The 25,578-nt window shown below is 37.0% G+C and overlaps 1 protein-coding gene across 2 annotated transcripts; it reads left to right on the top strand.

Moving 5' to 3' along the window:
* The first annotated feature begins 1,488 nt into the window (after window positions 1-1,488).
* Window positions 1,489-24,626, top strand: TPST1 (tyrosylprotein sulfotransferase 1). Of its 2 annotated transcripts, none has more exons than XM_010178487.1 (5): window positions 1,489-2,433; window positions 9,394-9,592; window positions 19,869-19,919; window positions 22,674-22,721; window positions 24,087-24,255. In XM_010178487.1, the coding sequence occupies exons 1-4, from the start codon at window positions 1,589-1,591 to the stop codon at window positions 22,689-22,691; spliced, it is 1,113 nt and encodes a 370-aa protein (XP_010176789.1). In that variant the 5' UTR covers window positions 1,489-1,588; the 3' UTR covers window positions 22,692-22,721; window positions 24,087-24,255. The 2 variants fall into 2 exon arrangements, with proteins under 2 accessions (XP_010176789.1, XP_010176781.1); XM_010178479.1 differs by having other exon boundaries at window positions 1,495-2,433; window positions 24,092-24,626.
* The last annotated feature ends 952 nt before the right edge of the window (window positions 24,627-25,578 follow it).

Here is a 25,578-nt window from a genome sequence, read left to right as displayed (position 1 = left end):
TAAACAAGAAAATTACTTTTAAATAATGCAATTTTAAGAATCCTAAATGGAAAAGAAAAAAAAAGGCAATGAAAAACTTGTTTTTCTTTTGTGTATCTTAGGTTTTCAGACTTATTCTCCTCTCATTACAGCTTGGATAAATAACTTTTAGAATTAAAAAAAGTGTATATAAAATATTTAGTAATAGATGTGTTAGCTGTGTGAACCCTTAATTCTAATACATGTCTAATTTGTTTTCAAATACTGAATTGTACTGTCATTGAAAATAGTACCAGACCTATTTGAAAAAAAACTTCCAGAAAAAAAGCAATTTCTTTTGATGTGGTAAAATTGACTTTGTTCAATCAATAGTCATCCTGAAAAATTGTTCTGTCACAGAGTAATCATCACTGCTTAAACTGTAGATTAGAAAGTGGAATGAAATCCATGTTATTGGTACCTCACAAAATAGATGAGTGGTTGTCCTTGATTTGCCTCTTTTTTTTTTTAATAGTTATACGGGTTTTAAATGGACTGATTAATGTAAATGTGATATTGCAGAGCCAGAAGGAAGATTATACTATAACATAAGTATATTCTGCTTTGTATTACCTGAATACTGGGATAAATGAAAATTTTCAAGTCAGCATGGGTTGGTGGTTTGTTGGGGTTTTTTTTCTGTTATTGTTGTTCTTATTTAAATCAAGAGTGATCTTAGTTTTGATCTTAGCCAACTTTAATCCTGGTTGTGTTTGTCTGTACACTTCTTTAATCAAAGCTTCCTTCAAAGTAAAAATTGAAGGTTCCCTTACTTGCTGCAAACTATTTTTCTTCATTGCTTAAAGGCCTTGGTGAAATTGGCCACTGTCAGTGTCGATATGCAGCTGTGAAACATCTTTTACTATCATCTCGTATCCTGTGAAGAAAATGGAGCGTTTCAAGCAAAACAGGAGATAACGTAGTTACGTGAACATGTGGCAATGAGCAGGATGCTGTTGCCATCTATGAGCATTACTTAAATTCTTCAGTGATTTCTAATGGGGTTTGTGGAGGGTGTCTCATTTCTTTGTTTTATCTAAATGACTCTTGACTCAGGTCATTTTTTTGGTCTTTTTTTGCTGTAAAACTTTAAGTAAAGATTGGTTTCTTAATAATTACTTGTTTAATGTGTAAATTCCTATATAAATGATGCCTTTGACTGTAAAGTTTAACAGTAGCTATCCAGTGGTAGAATTCTTTCAAATACGTTTTTAAAATGTACCAGAGAACTTCTGTGTAAATAGTAATGGTAGTTATGGATCTTATGTTTTGTGTTGCTTCTATGGGTAAACAAAAAAGCTTTTTATTATGGGATGATTGTGTTTAGACTTTGCATTTACCGGTCTTAACGCATCACTGGGAGATAATAGCTTTATTGAATGCTGTCAGGTATTTCTGTTGTTGATTTATTGTAGTAGTAACAAAGTTCTAATTTATTTTTATTATTATTTTTTTTCCCTCCTTGCCAGACCTTAATTTATTTTGGATTAGGATTCCCATGGCATGTGAACTAGAAGATAATTTGAAATAGAAGGTCTCTCTTTATTTTGAAGTGACAGTCTTTATCAAAATGGTTGGAAAACTCAAACAGAACTTGCTATTGGCATGTCTGGTGATCAGCTCAGTGACAGTGTTTTATTTGGGCCAACACGCTATGGAGTGTCACCATCGAATAGAAGAACGCAGCCAGCCTGTGAGGATGGACAGTGTGAGAAGCACAATAAGAACTGCTTCAGATGTAAACGCAAACAAAACCTTTGCTTACAACAAAGACATGCCTTTAATATTTATTGGAGGAGTACCTCGAAGTGGCACTACCTTAATGCGTGCCATGCTTGATGCCCATCCGGATATTCGATGCGGGGAGGAGACAAGGGTGATCCCGCGAATTCTGGCAGTTAAGCAGATGTGGGCGAGATCAAGCAAAGAGAAGATCCGACTGGATGAAGCTGGAGTCACAGATGAGGTTCTGGACTCAGCCATGCAAGCATTTTTATTGGAAATCATTGTGAAACATGGAGAGCCTGCTCCATATTTGTGTAACAAAGATCCTTTTGCTTTAAAATCCTTAACTTATCTTGCTAGAATTTTCCCCAATGCCAAATTTCTTCTAATGGTACGGGATGGTCGTGCATCTGTGCATTCCATGATATCTAGAAAAGTCACAATAGCTGGGTTTGACCTTAACAGCTACAGGGACTGCTTGACCAAGTGGAATCGTGCTATAGAAACTATGTATAACCAGTGTATGGAGGTTGGTTTTGAAAGATGTATGCTGGTACATTACGAACAACTTGTATTGCATCCTGAAAGATGGATGAGAACTCTCTTAAAGTTTCTTCGCATCCCATGGAACCAAGCAGTGCTGCACCATGAAGAAATGATTGGCAAAGCAGGGGGTGTTTCTCTTTCAAAGTGAGTATGAGCATTCCTCCTTTACCTTCTGTTGTTCTAAGAGGTAAAATAGCATGTTTTGCATATTAAAAACTAGTCATAACTTGGTTTCAGTTTTTAAGTAGCTAATGATGTCTCAAGAAGCTGATTTATGATGCAAATTGTCTGGAAAGTAGGAATGATTGTTAACTAACAATTTGCAATCTCAATCTCGCTAAAAAGTTGTCCCACTAACATACGTGTATGGAGTGTATGAATGAACTTTTAATTAATGGTCACTCTAACTTCTATTTGGATGCCTAGTATCAGCCTTTCTTCCAATATAGCTTTGCTTTTCACTGTGCTCCAAAATAAAGCTAGACTGTTTTATCTAGACTGGTGTTTCTCATCCTAGCAAGATCACCTGTTTGATTTCAGGAACTTAAGTATTGTCAGTGCAAGAATGGCCTTCGAGTTATATTTGCCAAGAACATACTCTTCCAGGAAACTTGAGAAGCTGTTCCAACAAAATAGAAAGCAGAATTGGCGTGCTTTTCTGTTGGCATGTGCTCCTACAAGGACAAGTATTTTGAATAAAATTAACCTTGTAAGCAAATCTCTCTGTATTCCATCACGCCATCTGTGCACCTGACTTAGCCACTTCCAGAAACCAACATCCAGCTCTGCTTAGAAAACCTAGATAGGTATTGAGAAAGGGGGGGGGGGAAAGCTAGTTAATTTCCCACTTAAACTGCTGTTTTTGGTTTCTTGGCCGTTATTTGCAGCAGAGCTTGAGAGATATGGGAGCTGTCCAGTCTTTATGGGGGGTAAAGGTGTGAGTATTTGAATCTCTCTGCTTCCTTTTTTTCTTTCTATGACAGATACATCTACCAAATTGTCTTGTTTAAGTTTCTAAAATACTGACTAAAACACCTTATTCCAGCAGCAAGATGAGCCCAGTTAAATTCTTGGGCTTCTGTTTTTTGAGTATTCATCACTGGCCAAGTGCTTCTGAGTAACAGAGACACCCTGCACAGCAAGCAACGCGGGCTGAGTAGAGACATGTCAGACTGCTGAATACAGAGTGCTTTCATTTTTTTTAAAACTACACTTTTGAGAAATAAAAATCAGGGAATTTTGTTTGTTTAACTCCTAGGGATGTGACTGTATGGATTTTCTAATATATTGTAGGGGAATATGATTTAAAGCAAATCACAGAGTTATTAGTGGGTACAAAGATAACTTAAAACTCAGGTAATGGTTATAAATTTACAATCTGGAGGTTTTGCATCACCATTCCCATGGAAGAAACACAGCCGCCACCACTGTGTTTGCAGAGCTGTCAAGAGGGCATCTCAACTTCAGCTTTTTTTTGTGGTATTGTTCGTTAGCAGATTGCAGCTCTCTGATAGTGTTGGACTGGAGCACTGGACTGTTGTGTGGCTCTGCGCACTGTATCTGTGTGTGAATGTCTCTGTAGTCACCTCTGTCGTGTTACTGCTTCACAGTGGCAGCTGAGGGGGGAGTAAACTCACTTTTACTGATATAAATAGACAGATGCCAAGTTCTGTTAAGTGTCCTGTAAAAATAACTGTGTAATACCATTTCTAGTAAAATATTAGTATCTTGCTACTTCCAGATTAGCGTTTTTAAAAATTAATGGACCTCTGTACTATAAAACTCGGTACCTTACTGAATTCATATGGTTTCAAGTGATTTTTCTTGCTAAATCTGGTGGAGTGGGATGTGAGGAGTTGAGAATGCTTGTTCAAAAAAAAAAAAAAAAAGGGAAAGAAAAGCTAAGAAAATTGAGTGTTGAAAGTAAGATGTGGCTTCATTATTATTTTTTAAGAAAACTTTCAAATTTAAGACGAACAAATATAGAAATATTCTTGTGACCCTCAATTCAATCTGTTCACTGAATGCTTTATGCTTTTATTATCAGTCATGAGATATGTGAAAGTATTTTATTATTCTAGAAGGCTTTGGTAATAGTGGGAAAAGAATGGTTTATCAGTGTTATGTCTGTGGTGTTTATCTAATCAACTACTCTTGAAATATTTGTCGAGATTTGTTTTTCAGTTGCAAGAGACCTTTATGATTTGATAATGATTTCAGTGACTCAGTCTTTTGAGGGCTGCAGAAAAAACAATGAATATGAAATTCTCTAACTTGGATGTCTGTTTTGTGTATTTATATGATACTAATTGAAATTGTGCAAGGGGAGCTTGAGACTCCCCAATTTTATTTCCTTTTCCCAGTCAAAACCTCCTGCTTTGAGCATCCCCAGCTCCTCACTGCCCTCTCGTGTGCAATGGAGTGCTGTGGACAGGGACGGCTGCCTGCATAGGGGGTCCTTGCCCAGAGCAGGAGGTAACTGCCCAAAACAATTAGAGTCTGCCACAGACAGCTTATCGAATTTTGACAGCTGAACAAAATATACCTTGCATTAGACTTAATTTTCCTTCTATCAAGTTGCATTTGGCTCATTCTCAGCTGCAGCAAAACTCTTTATGGCTTCAGGTGTGCATGGCTGTGAAGTTCTGGGTCAGGTTCTAACCCATGTTGTTCTACAGGAGAGTGCTCTTTGCGTTGCAGAGTGAATACTGTCTTCTTCAGCTGAAACAACAGAGTCTGGAGCAGTGAAGCTCCATATTCTGACCAGCAGCTTTTTCCTACCTGACTAACCAAAGGGACAGGGCTGAAGATCACTTCAGAAAAAACCTAAGGACATTCAAAACACTGCTGTCTATTACAACACTTGTCTTCTCACAGAGCTTTAATTTACCCCATGCCTGGTACCAAGTGTTTCAGGCTGTTTTGCAATAGTATGTTAAAATCAGAACACTCAAATTGTATTACAGTTTTTACTGGCAAGAGGAGGATATCACAAATATCAAATAATCTGTATTGAAATGTGATGTTCATTTAAAAGACACCACAAGACAGGCCTAGCCTCTGTAGCATAGTAGGGAGAGTATGAAGATACAGATAAAATTAGTTCACTAGTTGTCTGCAAAGTATTGGGTAGAGTAGAAAACCTCTGAAGTCCAAGAATGAGCAAAGATTATAATCTGCAAATGTGGTGATATTGTGTAAAGACTTAAAATGAGCAAAGAAACCTGCCTCGGTCATCTTCCACTCACCTTTAAGGCAGGCTCAGTATCCCCTTCAGAGGCATGACGCTTGCTCAAGTCAGGTCCAACATTAGATGCCTGGATGTGTTTTAACTGTTGGAAGGTTTTTGAAAAGAAATGTAACAAGAGTCTGTTGTCTTGAAATATTAGAAAACACTTTGAGAAAGAGATCACAGTGTTGTTAAAAGATTTTTATAATGATGTTATTGCCCAGTTACAGAAAGTGGATGTTTACAAATATATTTTTAACTCATCAGAAATCAAAATCAACTGTGTCAAATGAAATCTGTATCAGATGAATGAGGCTCTAGGGCAGTGTAAGGTGTTTTCTTTTCAATTGTATATAGAGTTAAATTGCGTGTATAGGCTGTTTCTCTTCCAGAGATGAGCTAGCCACCCAGTGGCTTGCAGAATTCTTTAGGCAGCAAGCTGACTTCATTTTTCTCTTATTCCAGACTCAGAAACTCTTATGCAATAGTCTGTTAATAGCAATATTAGATATTAAACAGTCTGTATTTAAGATTCTGACTCCATATGTTCCCCTGGCTGCTTAATTTGAGGAAACTGTTGGCTGCCTTATTCTCTTCTCCTGCATTTGCTTTGTAATCCCTGATTTTCTGTTGCTCATGCAGCCCTAGCCTCACGGTTGTTCTATTTTACTTAGTATTTCTGTCCTTTGTTTTGGTTTTTATCCAGCTGCAAGAAGAAACACTGCAAGGGTTTTAAGGATGCGTGTCACAGAATTTGTAGTAGCGGGAAATCTTCTGTGGTTTGAAGTAATTGCCAACGTGGCTGTTGAAGGAATGTATTATGGCTGGACTACATGCTATAACTAGTATTGTTAATATAGCTCTGGCATTAGCCTCCTAACTGAAAACAGCTGTGGTGACCACTGATGCAAAAAAATGTCAACCCTTTTATAGCAACTTTTATTAGGCTTATTATGAAAAGAGCTGTCTGGGCAAAATTACTTCAGAATATACTATTTTTAATTCATACCTTTGACTTGATTCTAGTACAGATGTAGAAGTATTTCGGCTTAGTCCTGTGTTTTCATGCTACCAGCTGCTTTCAAAGCTGAAACTGTTCCTGTGGTTTTGCAGTGGAACCTGGAAGCACTGACCAGGTGGCATTTGCCGTATGCATATGTAATTAAATTTGCCAAGACTTGGTATGGTTCCTTGTTTTGCTCCATTTGTTTTTTTGTGTGTGTTTTCCCTCCTATCCCCTCTATCTTTCCCTGTATTCCCCAGATGTTCTTTGGTCTGAAGAATCCACACAAATTGTGTTTTACTTTTCTTCCCAGCTTAACTGAAAGGATAGAAAAGGATTTAAACACTTCTGTGGTATGGTATATTTTTGAATCAGTGCCTCAGAACAGCTAAATGTAGTTCTCTGCTTATCTCTTGCCAGTTATTAATCACCAGGAAATGTTTCATGCTGAGCTTATTGTTACTAAAGACTAAAATGACACTGGGGCAAAACATACACACTTTAAATGTGCTTTTAGTTCAGGATGAGATATTCATCTGTGTACTAATTTAGGTCCTAAATTGATGTATAGCACCCATTGTTTTGGGGTTCCAATAAGCTGTTAGTCAAACCCATTACCTGGTTCTCACAGTGTCACCCTTATTTTAAATGGGCAAATAAATCTACAGTTTTGATGAAGGGATTTTGAGCATGGCTGGCTTTGTCTGAGTGGGAGAGGATCATAAATCTTACCCTTCCCAAACATCTAGCAATAATTTTTTCTGAACTGGAGTGTTCCACTTACCATGGTTCTACAGACTCCTGACTCTTGTGCTTTCTCTTCTGCTTTGCAACTTTGAACTGCTGAAACTTGCCTATTAACAGCTATTTTCTTGCTAATTTGATGTGAAGTCAGATGCTCATCTTCTAATTAGAAGGATCAAAAAGGCAGTGCCCAGACTACTTAATTTACTGTGCAGACTTGTGATCTCGGGCCAATAGCCTTCAGGAAGGCTGAAACTGCTGCAACTCCCTGGTCCCAAAATCCCATTCCGAGTTCCTGTCTTCTGCTTGAGCTACTGAAAATGGATGAAGAGAGTAAGACTGGAAATTCTGGTGGTTGTCTTACAGTTTTTTTTGTTTGTCAGGTGCTTACTCATCAACTTCCATTAAACTCCTTTTGCAGCAATCCATGAAGGCCCAGCTTGCCAAGACAGTTTCCCCATGGGTGACCATTTCCCTGTCTGGTTTGTTCTTTGTTGATTGTATTTGAAGTACTTAAGTTACTGACCTTCCAGCATTGTATGACTTAACTTCCTTCCTCTGTCCTGGGAGAATTCTAGCTATGATGACAAGTAAAACAGAGTAACAAGGTAAAGACTGGTGTCAAGATCAAATAGAGTTAATGGCTGGCACACAGGCATGGATAGCTTGTAATTTAAGGCTTTCATGGCACAGTACAGGGTGGATCTGAATGGGATGCCTCTTGCTATTGATTTAATGTTTGTCTAGTGTACAACAATACTTCAGTCTCTTGGACTCATGAGGTTAATTAGATAACTAATCAAACTTGTTCCTCTTGTAAACTGATGTCAGTGTCAAGAGCAATTTGACTTTAGCTTAAGCTTCTGGTCTCAGAAATTATCGTGACTATTTTTCTCAGAAGATGTTTTCTCATATTTTGCTTACTGTGTAACTGAAGAATTAGGTGCTTGAGAATTCATTTGAATCTCAGTATTCTCATTCTTTATCTCGTGTAGATGAGGTACTGGTGTTATACTTTGTCCTGTTACTTTCAAGTATAACAATTTCATCTTCTGGCTGGTGGAGCTTTTTGAGATCAAAATTCTTTACGATGTAAATAAGGCCTGGGAAGGATGATAGCTGAAGTGGATGTGACGGCTGCATGCTCAGCGTCAGCTTTCGGGCAGGTATAGCCAGCCAGCCAGGAACTATTGATACAGTGGCATACCTTATGGTATGACTTCCAATGCAGATGTAAATATTCCTTTAGGCTTCTTGTATATTCAGATCTGATTTTTAATATGCCTTAAAAGAAAGATGAACTTTGACATCCAAAATGCATGTGCCCTTTTTTTCTGAGTTCAGAAGAAAGTTTGGAGAGTTTTAAATTACTCAGCCTGTTGTGAGTCCTGCTGGCTTGTTTCAGAAGTAAACACAGTGAAGAAGTTGTATGTCTTCTAATCTAAAAGAAACATGGAAAAACAAAATGATGCCAGAGTTTTCTTCCTTTAAAAAGAAATCAGCAAAAGCTAGGGTGCAAGAATGGAAGTGACTTTGGGATTGATTAACAACTAAATATTGTACATATGACTGTAATGATTATATACTTCTCTTTAAGAACTGTGTAATAACCAAACACTTGATCAGTAAAAGGAATGGTTACGAAAAATATTATTGCAGCCTGTGTCTTTCTGTCATTTCCATAGGTCTCATTTAAAAGAAAAAAAAAAAAGCTTAGCTGCAGTCCAAGGATAAATGGCACTTGGATTTTAACTTAGAATACAGCTTTTAAGAGCATTTAAGACAGTGAAACAGCAAATGTGGGAAACCAGCTTTATATGTAGGTGTGTGCATACTTTTCACTTAGAAGCTTTTTGGCTTTAACTGCTGTCTTTATGTAAAAAACTTGCTTTGGCACATTCTGTGTGAAAGCCTAAACCAAAAAGCAGGCATGAATGTTGTACTAGTTATTCTTATTTTAGCCTGATGTAGTAAAACTTCACTTCCCTTCAGCTCTGTAGAAACATGAAATTTTGAGAGAGAAAGAAGAAGGAAAAAACCCAACAAAACAAGCTAAAAGATTTAATGCTAGTGAAGAAAAAAGTATTGGTTGGAGTGCAAAATACAGCCTTTCTTTCTCTCTCCACAGAGTTGAAAGATCTACTGACCAAGTAATCAAGCCAGTCAATGTGGAAGCATTGTCAAAGTGGGTTGGGAAGATACCTGCTGATGTCCTGCAAGATATGCCAGTGATTGCACCCATGCTAGCAAAACTGGGCTATGATCCCTATGCCAATCCACCAAATTATGGAAAGCCAGATCAAAAAGTTGTGGAAAACACAAGGAGGGTAAGGCATTTTTGTGTGTTTAATTATTGACCGAATGGATGTGAGTTACAGAGCAGAGGTCTTGTGTTTTGGGGTTTTTTGTTTGGGTTTTTTTTTTTAAGTCTGTTTCTAATACCTTTTGATACTTAGCAATGTGTTTGCCTTGCCATGGGGAGAAGAAGGAAGAATTCTGTGGGATCTTGAGCACTTAAAGTCTGACTCCCTGCTGCTTGTCTTCAATTTTGTTTGTCGTCTTTTACCCCAACCCCAGGCTTGAGCTGTGTTCTTTGGTGTATGTAGCTGAACCTCTTGAGAATTGTCCAGATAGTTGGGGAACTAGTTAGTAGTGGAATAAACTAGCTTTCTTGCCTGGGCATCAAACTTGATTCATGAGCTCAGCTTTTTATACATGAGGGTTGGCAGAAGCTCTGTCACAAAATTACACCCCAGATACTTGGTAGAATTTGAAAAGTGACCTATGGAAAATGGCCTAAAATTATTAAAATGGCAGATTTTCCCAATTCTTTGCTGTCCTTTGTAGAACAAACAAAAGATGGAGGAAGGTCTGGTACTGATTAACCTAAACTTAAGGATTTCAGTCTGAATTTACTGTTGTTAGAATTTGAGTAGTTAGACTATACAGCTGTTTATCCCTGGAGGTATCCATTGAAAAGCTCATTACCATTGTTTGAAATAAGAATAATTAACTCTTTACTTCTGTTCTTTTGAGAATGTAGACTTTATTAAAAGAAGGCGACTTTTTGCTGCTGCAGCAAAGTAACAATTGGAAAATGTAAACAGACTGTCTTTCACTGTCCTTCCAATATTAAAACAAAACAAAAAAACCCCACCAAAAAACCAAAACCAACTGGTTGGTATGCTGATGGGCTAGAATACTAATGAAAAAACAAATCTTTTTGTGAAGTCTCTTTTTAGAGACTTGCATTATTTTTGCATTATTTTTGCATTATTTCTTTTTAGAAGCCCTCCCTGGGAAACTTTTATTAAACAATTGATCAGTGTATTAAAGGATGGCAGGTTAACTATTTTAATAGTTCTTAGCTCAGCATGGAAAAGATAACTCACATTTTCTGATAAGGAGTAGTGCTTAGCATTTAATAGGTTTCCTGGTACTTACTCCTTTAAAAGGCTCACAAACAAACTAACTTTTCTGCACTCAATTCAACCCCTTTAAAAAATAAATACTTATGCACCTACTTGTACATACTATAAAACATTGACTCAGATCCAAATTTGTATTGCAGTGCAGTAATTTACAGTTGGTTATCTCTTACTGATACAATTTAAATAAATTCTTACAATATGGTGACCTTTCTGAGGCCTCCACCTGTGCATGGCAAGCTCGGTCTGAGCTGTAAAAATTGTATGGATTTCAGTCACTTACTATTGAGTGGCTTCTTGAGATCTGTTTCAGTTCAAAAGGCAAGAGAGAAACTCAGGTAGTAAACAAAGCCACAAGCATACCTTTAAAAATTAAAGCCTAATTTAGAAGGCTAAAGTGTATTACAGCTTTTTCACAAGCTTGCTTTGAAGCATAATTAGTTTGTTCACTAATGTTAAAAACGGTCGTAAAAAAGTGGAGGTTACTGATCTAAATATTGCAAGCATATGGAACACTTGTTAATATTGACTGATATTTTAATTTAAGAGTTTTACTTACAGCCCAAGATGGCATTTTAATTTTGTTATTGTTTGTAGCACCCAGTATATATTTTCCTAGTCACTTGTCCTTTATCAGAATTACTTTTGCATATATGGTTTGTATGGATAAAAATGAGGGAGATGTCCTGAATTAAGACTGAAATCCAAAAAAGCAAAAGGAATAAAAATGGCTAACCTTTAAAACTTAACAATATTCCTTTTGAAAGTGGAGAAACATGAGGCTTTCAAAATGTCGTGTACCCCAAGGAGCCATTTAAAACTATGGCTCAAATCAGCGTTCCAGTTTTGCATTTGGACGGCTCGAATTCCCCCCCAGTCACTTTGCTTTGTTTCCTCCCAGCTGGTTCTTGCCGAATCCCTGCTCAGACCGTTGGGTTCTCTGTCTTTGTGACTGTGGAAACATCGATGTCCTGATTTCCTAGGGTTTCAAGATTTAAGGCTTCCCAATTCCCAGGCCAGTTTGCTTCTTAAGTGGCCTAATTCCGCAGGCTCATCCCGCTCTCTAGAAGTGCCAGGCTTCCAGACCATCGTGTATCTTGTATGGTAAATTGCCAGAACACTGGCCACTGAGCTTGGCCTTCAATCAAGTAAGTTTTGAAACAACTAATATTCTGTTTGGTGATCAGTGGAGCTGGCTCATTTCTGAAAAATGCTTTGTTTTCTTTTCCCCACAGCTTTTTTTTTTTAAATTATTTTTATTATTTTTTTTAAGATGGGAGACAGATATTTCAAAACACTTCAAGGTGTTTGGAGAAAGTGAGGGTGGTGGGGAAGAGAGAGAGAGAGAGGAAACTGTGATGTGTTAGCAGTTTTGCCCATCAGGGATAGCATATGCTGCCCTGTGGGTTTCCCCTTCTCTTCTGTGAACATATGATAACTTGTTTCATGCTACCACAGTTTGGAGAAGAGAGCATTTATTTAAAAAAAAAAAAAAAAAAAAAATATATATATATACACATATATATATTTACACACACACACACACTGATCTAGATTTTTCCAGCATTTAGGAACTGGCACTTGATGAGTTAAGTGTGTTATTGCATACTCTTAGCTGGTGAATTTGTAGATTACTGTAGCACTTCTTTTGTTCTTGCTCTGTTTGTAAATTTCTTCACCTGGGATAGTCTTTCATAGAGTTTTGTACTAGGTATATTGTTGGAGCCATCCAAATAAAATCTTTCCAAAGTTACTCTTCAGTACATAGCAAGAATATGTATAAATCTTTTATATGACAGTTTCTTGCTTCGCTTTGTGTTTGGAAGCTCTTCTATTATATTTATATTTGTGGTCTCCAAGAACTTTAAACTGAGCACAGAACTTGAATTTTATTCATTGAAAACAGATAAAATTTAGAATTTTAAAGCTGACCTGTATTGTGTTAGTATAGTAACCCCTTAGAGCAACTAATTTGAAGTAATGTTGAATTATCTGATACTGTCATGGTTTTTTAGTCCACTTAAAATGGTGTGAGCTAGCACTTCAGATGAAGTTGCCTCCTTCTGGCAAACAGAAAACAATAATAAAGGGGGAGGACTGATGTGGTGTGGTTTTTTTTCCTCTCTTTCTCTTTTTTTTGGTATGGGTTTGAGGCAGGGAGTTGTTCAGTTTTGGGGGGGTTATGTAATGCTGGCTTAAACTGTCAAGTTCCAACAACAGGGTGGAAGCCCAACACCAGTGAAATTACTGGCAAAGGAGCTTCTGGCTCCACCTAAAGATGGAACAACACTGTGTCATCTAGTGCATTGCTATCAGATACGTTAAAAAACAAACAAGTTCTTGTTGTTACAGAGAGTTCTTGTTTTGTATGATTCAAAGCATTTTTATGCTGCACATACAAAATCATAAAGAAAAGTGGAATGAAAATACTGAAAATTGGTCAGGATTCAACACACACTCATAGCTCAAAAGCCTCTTCTGAATGCGGACACTTCAGAATTTTATGGCTAGAAGTCTGTGTGTTGCCTAGTTGTAGAAGATAATTTAAAAAGATTCTAAACTTTAAACTCCATGGTGTCTGTTTTAAAACGTGCTTAAATGCTGCTTATAGAACTGCATTGATACTACACTGCGCCAACTGCACTGAGCAAAATCCATCACTCCTTGCAAAAAAGACTACAAATTAGACTTATACTCAACAGTGAAAATACTGTTCAGCAATTTCAAAGCTGCTGCTCTTAGTCCTGAAGGTAAGAACCAATAGTGTAAGGGTGCCTAAAAAAAAGGGCTACTACTGGAGGAAAATGGAAACGAATAGCTCATTTGGTGCAAAATACTAGCTTCCCCCAAGCTTTCTAAGCAGCCAAGTCCTGTTCCTGTTTTTCCTCCTTTTCTGTCCCCCTGCTGGTGACTTGCATATGTACAGGTTAAATATTTTATTTTCTTCAGTCTGGAAACAAAATCATTATTCTCAACAGCTAAAGTACAGTGCTTGAATTAGAATTTCTAAGTGCTTATAGGTGATGGAAGGAAAACAATGCTCTCTGCTAACTTTGGATTTTTTGCTGTAATGTTACCTGCTTAGGACACCAAAATGCTTGGGTTGGTTTTCTGTGCTCTTGTAATACAGCATAAAAATAAGATGCAACCAGTGTTTGTACTTTTGTCATTTTAATTCCAGTTTTGTTTTATGAATTAACAAAGCATGAAGCTAACTTCATCTTTTCTTAAACTGGTGTCCAGGTGCTACATGGTGTTACAAAATAAGACACCTCTGAGAGTATCTGCACTGGTAGAGTACAAATCTGACATGAGTATAACAGATTTTCCTGATGTTTTCAATAACAAAGCCATTAACTTTTTGTTTATCTGTTTTATGTTAGACCTGACAATATTATCTTTTATGACAGTTTATCTTGTCTCGCTTAAGGAATGCAGAGCAGAGAGAACAAGGTCTGAATAGTGTTGCATTATTCAGCACGTGTCTGCCTGTGACCTCGTCAAGAGGCAACCTTCAGTTATTCAGTGACTGCAGAATTGTGCTATCTGGTGTTTTTCTTCTAAGTCTGTTGCTGATCTGTTCATTTTATTAGAATGATGGCAAAGGTCCCTTCCTTATAAATACATAACTTATTACTTTTTCCCCTTCCTACAGTTTTAACAAATTCTACATCCTGAACATAAAGGAAAATAACATCCTCTAACTAAAAGGAGTTTTCATCTACAAATGATGCAGAAAATGCAAATAAATAAGCTGTCTGAACTGGTAGCCCAACCATTATATGCTGAATTACAAAAGTAGAATCACTCCACGTTAGAAGAGTGTCTGATATGTCCTTATCAATATTGTGAGTTTGTGTAAAAGTGTACGTCAGCAGTTCAACACAACACACCCAGAGTGGAGAGCAGCTCACAACTGCAAGACTCTGACTTATGCCCAGTAGAAACTGCCTTATTGTTAAGTTACGCTTGGCTAAGTGGTTTCCTTTCACATCTGTAATGTATTACATCAGATTTTCTTTGGCACATACTTCCCACTAAATAAATTTGTATGCTTGGAATACGGTATTCCAGTCATTTCTTTTAACTTCTTCATGAAGTTAGGTTCCTTGCCCTAGAGAGAATGAGAGACGGAAGTGTACAGAACTCTACAGAAAAAGCGATGGTTTTCATCATGACTGTTTAAATACACGTGGGTGGTTCTAATCACATCTGAATCCTGTTCTCCAGATCTGTTTTTATGTTCTATTGATGGTATTTTCTGCAGTAGTATCTAGAGGAAAAAACAGAGTTCTATTAACTCCTGTTTCGTGCCTGTTTTAAATTGTGAGGAAATGTCTCCCGCTGTTAAGAGTTGAGACGATCTATGATAAAGGGTGCAAAGTATATTTATGCTAATGCATGAGAATAATTACGTGTGCTTTCAAAGATGTGTAACTGTGGAGGTGTGCTGTAATGACAGGCTGCTCAACTAGCTTAGAAAAAAGGCCATGCATCTCTCTTTGTGCTGGTTAACATAAGTTAAACATAAAGGCATTTGGATTTGTGGGTGTTTTCTCTGATATTTAAAACAAAAATTGGGGTTTTTATTTCATCTGTGTTGTGACCACCGACAGCACAGTCTTTCTCAGTGTCCTTTTAAGTTGTTTCATACCCTCTTTAGTGGGTGTTTCTTCCAGCATGTGGATTCCCAGCTGCATTGCTTTTCTCCAGAGGTGCTGGTATTTCTTTTTAAAGCCAACTCTGTGTATATGATTAGTGTATGCAGTGTACAGAGTTACTAGCAAACAAAATACAAAATTACGTATGGTTGCAAGCTGCATTTTGGCAGACATTTATAGGCCTGTCTAAAATCTTGCTCTCTGTTGTTCCTACTGGGTAAATATTTACATCTCGGATGTCCCATTTCTTGGCAGTTCCAACACAGAGGTGAAGAACTGTGTAAGCCTTGTAAGCTGTCTTAAAAGTTAAGGGAAGTCTGAAAGAGCAAGGTGAGGGTACCTCCATGTACTGTGTAGTAAAGGTAGAGGATTTTTTTCTAGAAAGGGGCTCTGATCTGGTTTTATCAGCCTCTCCCCTGCTTTGCTTTTCTTTTTTTTCACAATTAAACATCAATAGCCTTGTACTCTGCCACTTTGATGCTTTGTAAATCTACAAAACCCAAGTACGCGCAGTTGCAGGCTAACTTTTAGACAAAAAGACCCATTATTTCTGTGTATTGGAACTGACCAAATATAATGTGACTCTTTCTAAACCAAGCTTGAAAATGGGTGAAAAGGAGTGAAAGGAGTGCTTTAATTTTCTTTTAATCTTCTATAAAGATGACTTACAGGTTACATGTCTGATTTATGCTTCTGTTCTCAAGCTCTCCTTGTGTATTTATAAGGGTTTTCTCAGACAACTGGATTTGCAACTTGTTTTCTGATGTCTTTTTGAGAATAATATGCATTCAGTTTGGCTATAAGAATGTGTTTTGTTTTTCTTTTTAATAGAACAGCTTGAATACTGCCAACACTGAACAACAAACTGACACAGACTTCCAATTGTCCCCCCCACCCGCTGCCTTTGGAAATCCATTTGGACTTGCAAAATAATTCCCTTAGAAATGGTAAACACCATTTCTGCTCAGTTTTACTGAATTCTTGCTTAGACTGGAAATCATTCCAGTGTCCCGCTTCAGCCTCTCTGCTGCCACTCTCTGACTAATGTGTTTTAGACTTAGAAATTGGTCAGAAAATAATTGTGAATCTGAAATATCTTTAATTTCTTTGGCTGCAGATGGAGCCATTGTTTTTAGAATTTCTGGATTGCAGTTGATCCCTAGGTTTTGATTCAAAAGAGACCACTTACTGGTTTTGGAACTACTTTAAACCAGCTGCCATGCAGTCTCAATCTTGACAAAACCAGTATTCTAGATAATGTCGGTTCCAAACCAAAATTACACACATTTGTGCGTTAAACCTAATTTTCTTGGGCCTGTCATTGGTTAGATTTGACTTTGTAAATGGTGGTGTGTAATTTGTGATATTTAGTGTGAATATAATATCAAATGCTCCTGAAACGTTTTCTTATCTTTCCAGGCTATGACATTAGTGTCACTATTTTTCTTAATGTTGCTGATGGATTAATATCCTTGACTATCCACTATTGATGCTTATTAGGAGAAAATGGTGTTCCTACGAAGGTCATTGCAATGGTAAGGTTCTTAGAGCAGACATATATATAGATATGTAATATAAAAAATAGACCAAGTCATCATTGCAGGAGAAGGAAAGAAGGAGGCTTCCAGAGAGACAAATGTGGTTTCGGTCACTCTTGTTCTGAATCAGTCACAATGTACCATCATCAGCAGTATTAACTGATTTTTTATTTTTTAAGTATTCCCAGATACTGACTGCAGTGATTTGCCAGAAAAGGTGAAGAAAGGCCTGTCTATTTCTTCCAACATCAGTGCTAGTCTAATAAAAGATACTGTTTTTTCTTATGAACCTTGCCTAGGTTGTTCTGTAGCATTTTTTTGATGTGATATTGTCGATTTGTAACTTCCATTTCTGCTCTCTAGAACACAGCCTGCATTTTAATGGCTTGGTTAAAAGCTGAAAATATGAAATACCCTCCTTAATTCATAAATATTTATAGTATATCTAAGTTCCAGTAAGCCACATGCTGAATTTTTGACTGGTGTGGCTTTCATTAAGGTTTCCATGGGAAAGACAGTACCCTCTGGCTGAATATAAATGAGAGCTGTGCCTATCACTTTGAATCAGGCTTTCTATTTTATCTAAAACATGGAATATCGGAAGGAACAGAATTCTGCAATGTATGTGTATAATAATTCCTACTCTCCTGTTAGGACTTAGTGAAGCCTTGTTGTTTGGATATGTTTAGTGATAAAGAGTGATGAGAACTGCCAGCTCCAAAGTCTGTTCCACATGAGTCATACGGTTTAACGCTGCAGGCCTGTTGTGGGGTGAGGCGTCTTACGGACAGGAAATTCTGAGCTGACTCAGCTGCAGTCCTGGGCCACTGCAGTGTATTGACAAAATGAGTACGTCTTTATATTCTGGTCATCTATTCACAGGAAAGCAGAGAAAATGGATATTGTTAATAAGCATGCCTTGACTTCCTGAATCTTCTTCCTTTGACGCAATTTGCAAACCAGGGAGTGCAACTTTGAGTAGCCCCATTTCCATTTTATGGCTTTATAGAATTTTTCTAAGCGGGTTTGTGGCTTTTGATTTTTATATGATTACAGCTACACAAGACTACAAAGAACTCGTGACATTAGGGTGTTTGGTCTTTGTGGTTCAGTAGAAAGGATGATAAATCTCTTCAAGTATATTTATTTTTGCCAAAAACACCAAACTAATAATACAGAATACTTCCCCTCCCCTCACCCCCCCCCCCCCCCCCCCTTTTTTTTTAATATATTTCAGTTTAATCTCAGAAACAAGCAGCTTTTAAGAAGTATCCTCTAGAGAGAAGACAATACGTTGCCAATTAATTTCCTAATTGGTCAGATAGTGGAAACACTTGTTTGATGTGGCTGTTGGTATGTTTGAGAATATTTATTGCTTGCTCTTTCTCGAAACACAGTTGTTTCAGGAGTAATATTATCTCTAAAAAATTGGAAATTTGGTAATGGCAAACTCTCATGAAGTCAGGTTGGTAACGAAGCTACAGTTGTTGTAGAAATTCATAATCATCAGAGTTCCTGGCTGTGACTTTGCCACAGCTCTACTAGTAAGTGGAACTCTTCTGTATTCGTATGTGAAACTACTAAATCTATATGTCTATTAGTATAGAACAGGATAGACTATTCCAGTTGGAAAAGACTTACAACAATCATCTAGTCCAAATAGGAAAGGATTAACCCACTGATCTATATATATATATATATATATACACACACACACACAAATATATATTTTTTTTTTTACATTTCTGTAGATGAAAAGCAAATTAATTACTAAATGGTATGAAAATAATGAAAAAAATTAATCCTTACCCAACCCTGTGTTCTCCCTCCAGGAGCTGGGGATTTTAGATGTGTGGTTACAGCCTGTGTGGGAAGGAGTTACGTGTCTGATCTCACGCAGTACCTTGCTAAGTGACTCAAGGTCTGACATGGTGTACTTGGGGAAAATTCCTAGTAGTATATCTGTACCTGTTCTAATGGCATCTGTGTATCTTTATGGATTAAAGCAAATATATAAGCTTTCTTGTTACCTGAAAATTATACCAGCTAGATATGTAGAGTAAAGGATATATATGTGTAAAGTAGGGTAAAAAGAGATGCTGACAATCCTTAAGTGTTGACCATTTTCACAGCATTGAAAGCTAAGTTATTAGGACTTCCAGACTTTGATTGTAGTTGCACTGTCTCCATAAATGATATGAAAACTAACAGAACTTTTGTTTGACAGCATAGTAAGGTGGGATTGGTAAGATGTTCCAAGTGTGATACTTCTGCTTGCATGAATGATACGTATTTTATACATGACACATACTATGCTACATCAGAAAATGTTACATCTGTTGAGTTTCTAAACTGTAAAACATAAACATTTGAGAACTGAATGTTGTTTGTTGCCTGACTGGTGTATCAGTTCTGACACAGTCTGTGAGACCATGGCAGGTAGCTCTTTTGGAAAACTTTAAATGGAAACTGTTTTAATTGTAAATTGTAATTAAGCCCAAAGGGAACTTAATTTATTGAAGATGCTAAAATGCGAAGCAATGGATTTGTTATATATAAACTTCAAAAAAGTATGTATTGTAGCAGCTTAATCCTGGTTTATTTAATCATCCTATTAAAAATCTTTTCCTAAAAGTGTAGCAAATTAATTATATAGGACTTAATGAATGAATGAATGATTCATAATTCAAGCAAGCTTGAAATGTAATACGAGTTATATAGTCTTACCATTTTGATGCAAACAAGGCCAGAGTGTTGAGTACAGAGGAAGGCTAGGACTGCCCATAAGCCTGTAGAACTACCTCAAACTTTTACAAACAGGTTGTGCTCAATTTAGGTAGATCTGATTTAGCATTACTGGACAGTAATAACTCAGAAGGATCTTCCCCCCACCTCCCTTTAACAAGCTCTTTAGTATTTCAACACTAGTAAATGCTAGCTTTGAGTAATACACTGGGTTTTTTTTTGTTTTTCCAGGTCTATAAAGGTGAATTTCAGCTTCCTGACTTTCTTAAAGACGTGCCACAGGTACAGTATTGGATTAGTTTCCTTTTTGCGGGTGTAGAGGCAAGTTAGTATACAACCAGTGTTTATAAACCACTTCATAAATTTGATTTTCTGTTTGGTCATAAGAGAATAGGTGACTAGAGATTGTCCATGGGATCGAACCTCCAGTACTCCTGCTCTTACACTCAGGAGTTCCAACCCTCTCAAGTGCATGCGTAACTCTTAATAGTGTGGTGTCTGTAAACCTGAGCTGACTGAAGGCTGCTGTGAAACGTGAGGAAAGTTTGACTCTTTTATGTAGAAAGGTTTAAAGCAAGTACAGTATAGAGACTAGAGATAAATGAGATAATTTTTAAAAACAAACGAACAGTTCAGCCAGGGGTAGTAATGGTGTTTTGACTTGATTAAATCAAGTGAGCTATTGAGCTTCAGATTTCACTGAGAATTCATAAGGTGGTACCCTTCAAATGCTGTTAATTGTCATCAGCTACCTAAGAGATCTATAACCGTTATAGCAGTTGAAAAAGCAAAATCTTTATCCTGGAGCTTTCTTAAACTGCAGATTCTCTTGATAGCTTCCCCCCAGCGATGTGAATGTGTGGGGTATAGACATGATGGAAAGGTTTTGGGCTGTAACCACTAGCTGCTGACAAACATAGGAGTTCAGTTTGGAAGATGGCATCCCTTGCTGCTGGGCAGCTCTTCTGTGTCTCCCGAAGGTGACAGAGCAGAGAGGATGGGCCTGTTTCATGGTGCTGCCTGTTCCAGTGCTATGTTTCAGTAGCTTGAAGGGTTTCTTTGTGTATGTGTTTTGTTTCCCCCACCCTTTTTTTTCCTCTCCAGTGTATAGTGATATTAAGTCTCCCTCCTATAGCCTTGCAGATTTGAGCTCTGCTAATCTAGCCACAGAAAATTAGAGGAGATGATCTAGATGAAGGTGAATTAAATTATTTGCTCCTTATCAGAGAAATTACAAAAATATTTGCATTTTCTTGCTGAAATATTTTATATGAAATAAGCAGAACATGTAGCAATTAATTTTGTTTTCTTGGGTAAGAGCTGCTCAGCTAGGCTCATAGAAATACCAGTTTTTTGTAAGCTGTATAATTGATGGTAAATGTCTAAATGCCATCTAAAGTGCTCTCTACGTCGTGCTTTGATAGAAAAATCAGGAAGTGGGTCATCACTGTTACTGTCTCGTGGTGTGTTCAAGTAAAGTTAAGTAGAAAAATACTTGGTTGTTTTTCAATTCCTCCCGCATATACAGGAATATAGTGTTGCAGAACTGGGAGAGAAAGCATTTTTAAGGGCATTCTGCCTCCAGAATTGTGTATCTCTGCTGTCTTTACTTTATATTTCTACTGAATTTCCCATCCTTAATGATACATACAGTACAGAAGTTTATTTAGAATGAAAGTGTAAGTAGACTATCAGAAGTAAAATTTCTATGTCTTTACTTCTAAAAGAAAAAAAAAAGACTAATGAGCACAAGCTTTCTTGACTTTGTATCCCCAGTATTAGGAAAAGACTCTTTGATTATGACTTTTGTAAGATACAGAGATTGAAGAATACACAGGAGAATCTACCACGTGCAAACAGAGCATTTTGATTTACTCCATTCATTCAAATGAAAATGAATTGATTAAAAAGGAAAATTGGTTTCTTTTGTTCCAGCCAAAGAAGACAGTAGAAAGGAGGTCCCGTGGCAAGATAAAATGAACATGGATCAGTAAAGTCGAATAGCTGTAGTGTCTGTTTCATGTTTTCAGAATATAACTTTTTTGCTGTGAACACCAAATCTTTCTGACAAATCTTTGTGTGATCTCTACTGTGGGCTTTGCTCTTTTACTGGATGTTTGCCTGCTCTCACCCTTTGAACAGTTAGTGCTCATGCTTTGCAAGTTGTGCTCAGCTAATAGAAAACCATTAAGAACCTGGCACCGCGCAGCTAAATGTGCTGTTGCTCACAGCATCGTTCACTCTCAACTGCTGGCCAAAATGTCTATGCAGCTTAACGGCAAGACAACGATTTAAATGTGTGCTGCTTAAAAGTTATTGTCAGCAAATTGTATTGAGAAAGTGTGCTGTAGTTATTACTAATGCTTTCAAATGCAATTATTGTGGTTATTTCAAGATTTTCTGCAACCTTACAGATAAAAGTTGCAGCGTATACGGCTGCAAGCATAGGGTGTGTCAGAACAGAAGGAGATTAAATATTGCTGATAAGGATTTCTGGAAAATGCAGGGAGATAAGCTATCATTAAAATTTAGCACGCTGCATATAGATAGTGTGCTAGCAAAATAAATGATCCTTGATCTGCCTACAGTATCCATTAGTTAAATCCATTGGTTTTTTCCCAGTTATCTTGTGATACATCAAAAGAACTTGATCCACTATTTCTAGCAAATGTTCTCTTTCAATCCATATGACAGGGAAGTTTGAAAATGGGAATCTCCTAAATTTCAGGAGGTGGAACTATATACAGTTAGCTTGGAATGATTACAGTACTTACCTAACTCTGAGCAGTTTTATCCAAAGTAAAGTAAAACTAAGCTTTCTGAAATAGTAAGAGAATATTGCTTAGACCATAAACACTGACACTGGAGTTGAAATTGATTTGGACAGTGTTCTGCTTTAGTAATTATACTAAAGATAAAATTCATGTAATGTAACCAAACAGCTAGATGGTTTTGAGAGCAAACATTGGTGATGATAATGGTATTTTTTCCTGTAATATAAAATAGCTAATTCCATTTTAATTATTTACTTGACAGACTGAACCTATGGAATAGAAGATACAATGGATATTTCTTGCACAGAAGGTAATAAAAGATCACGTAGTCCTGCTCATTTGCTCCTTTTGATTTAGTTAAGTTGATTTATTTATTTATTAACTGGTGTAACTCCATGTATCATTCTGGGTAAGAAAAAATATGAAGATATGGATCTTGATTCAGAATCTGTAAAAATCACATTGAGGTAAGTCCTAGTGGTGAGAGCTACAGAAGCATAGATCCTGTGCTGCAAGAATCACGATGCAGTTCTACACGCTCATCACAATTTGCAGTATTGGATTGTCAGCTCTATTTTAGAGCTTGACTTTGAAAGGGGTACAGAAAACTGTAGCACTATTCACCCAGGCATTCTTCAGCAAGCATTCCTTGTTCATTTTAGCATCTGTGTGTCTTTTAGCACTGTGGCATACTTGTACAACAGATTCAGGTCCCCATGTTAACAGAACAGTGAAACTTTAAAGATGACTCTTAATATTTTTCTTCCTTTTTAAAATCAATTGCCCTCTCTAGATAGAGGAAACTGCTAAAGATGAGCTTATTTGTATAATTTGCTTTTATATGTCCCATAGTGGGTATTTTCAATAAACTGTATTGGAATTGTTGAATTTAACAATGGCAAGATTGAGCAGGGAACTTGGTAAATTCCAGACTAGTCAACAAACGAATGGTTCAAGATTTACTGTATTAATCCAGGATTTTTACTTGTCAACCCTGTTATCAAATGTTCTAATTTGACAACAAAAGATAGCAAAATGCATCGAGTTTAAATATAGCCAAAAGCAACATGCCCCACAAATAGACCCAGTATAGATATTTATATGTGGCCATAAATATAACTCCCTTTATAGCCATAAATACAGCCAAAAGCATCACACCAATAAGAAATAATGGATGTAAAAGCTTTCCAAAGATGAATTGCAGACCTTCATCCTGAAATCAATAGGGAAAACATAATCTTCTCATGTAGTCAGTGTTAAAATGCTGAAACACCTACTTCATGTTGCCACTTATGTCTTTGAAAAATGTATTTTAAATGACGATATTTCTATCTAAAGCTGGTACATTGTAATGAAAGAGACACTTCCAGTCTGTAAATCCAGCCCACTTTCACAAGTGCTTTGAATGTAAATGCAAATTCAGATTATTTTTTTTTTTACATGTAAATATACTCCAAGAAGTAACTCTAATTATAAACGATTGAAAAAGCAGCCACGTTCCTTACAGGGAAATTTTTAGTGGCTGCGGTTAATCTTGACAGTGACTTTTCACCTACTGAGCTGACAGTGATTACACTTAATTATGCGTTATTTGTAATTACAAAATGTTGTCAGGGATAAAAATAGAGTATGACATTGAAAGCTCAAACATAACTTTATTTTTCTTTTTCTTTAGAAAAGATTGCTGCCTTTTCAATGGAACTGATCTCACACGGACTGTCCCACTGCCATCAGTGAGGTGTACTGCTCATGGCTTGCTTTTTTCAGAATTTTCTCCCCCGTTTCTTTCATATTCTTTTTGATCAAAATTTTGCTGTTGTGAGCGCGTGAAAACCTGTTTAAAAACAAAAAAAAAATCACCGATGTTAATGTAGAACTGTATTCCATTCGCACAACTATTTTTTTAAGGTTTTAAAAAATGCAAAGCAATTCCTGTCTCCAAAATCACTGTTCTGTCTTAATTCCAAAACTCCATCTTCAAAGATTTTTTTTGTTTTTTGTCCTGTAGCAGGTTGGTTTTAAATGTATGAAGTTTTCAAGAGTGGTCTGTGCTTGTCCTAAAAGATTTTTTTTTTTTTTGGTGGAACAGTTGTTTGTTTTCTTCACATGTGGAAATTGTTAAATAACTTTTATTTAAAAAGTTGGTAATTTACATGTACAATTACAATTCAATGATCTTTTTGTATTTTATTTTTCAAAATAAATGCTTTAAATGTGATTATTTTTTTACTAATGTGTTTGCCTCAGAGTTAAGATTTAAATAATTCAAGATACTGATGTATTACTTGGATGGAAAATATGATCTAACATCCCGGGTATGGTTCTCTCTTTAAGGTTTCTGATTGAATGCCTCGAGTTTGTTTTTAATAGCTGGGTGATGAGAAAAAGTAAATTAGATTATGCTACTGAGTTATAAAAAAGTAACATAAGATTTGTTTGCTGCAGGGAAAAGTAGGTAATTTTTAGCCTATTGAATTTGTTCCTCAAAAGCAATTGTGTTCAGACAGGTGCTGCTGGGGTCAAACTGCTCCTGAAAACCCTGAGCTGAAATTTGTATCCTAAAGCTTTGAGCATCTGTCAGTCGATGTGGAACATGATTATTCAAGTCAGGTTTTTTGGGCGGGATAGTTTTTGTGTCTCATTTTCTGTCTGTTTGGTGGTTCTTGGCATACTGAAGATGGCCTCAGCCTTCACCAATTTAAAGAGATTCCCAAATGCTTGTGTTTCCACAACTTCTGCCTCTTAGGATGTGAAACAGTTTTGGTTTTATTACCATTTCTTTTATTTCTACAGCTTCATGGTGAGATCATTAAAACGTCTTTGGTAAAACCAACAGTAAATGAACAACGTTTAAGTACCTTCAAGTTAATTGGAGGAAACCTGTAAGGAAACAAGTTAACTTGACCAAATCCTGACCAAATTCAGTGGTTGGTAAAAGTAAACCCAGAGCAGCCCCTAGTGCCGAGGCAGGGCAGCGCTGCCCCTCGCCTTCTCCCTGGAAAACGCCGGTTTTCCCGGGCGGAGGCCGCGCGGGTGCCGGGACAAGCGCTTCCCTCTCGGCGCGGTCACTAACGGACGCGTTACGGGACGTTTCCCCTCACAGATGAGCTGTAATGAGGGGAAAAATCAGAACAAGGCTCAGCCGCGCTCATGGGCGGGATGAGGGG

This window comes from Antrostomus carolinensis, unplaced genomic scaffold (genome assembly GCF_000700745.2).
Source record: "Antrostomus carolinensis isolate BGI_N321 unplaced genomic scaffold, ASM70074v2 scaffold41590, whole genome shotgun sequence".
Classification (NCBI taxonomy): Eukaryota; Metazoa; Chordata; class Aves; order Caprimulgiformes; family Caprimulgidae; genus Antrostomus; species Antrostomus carolinensis.
This window is presented reverse-complemented; position numbering and strand designations above follow the sequence as displayed.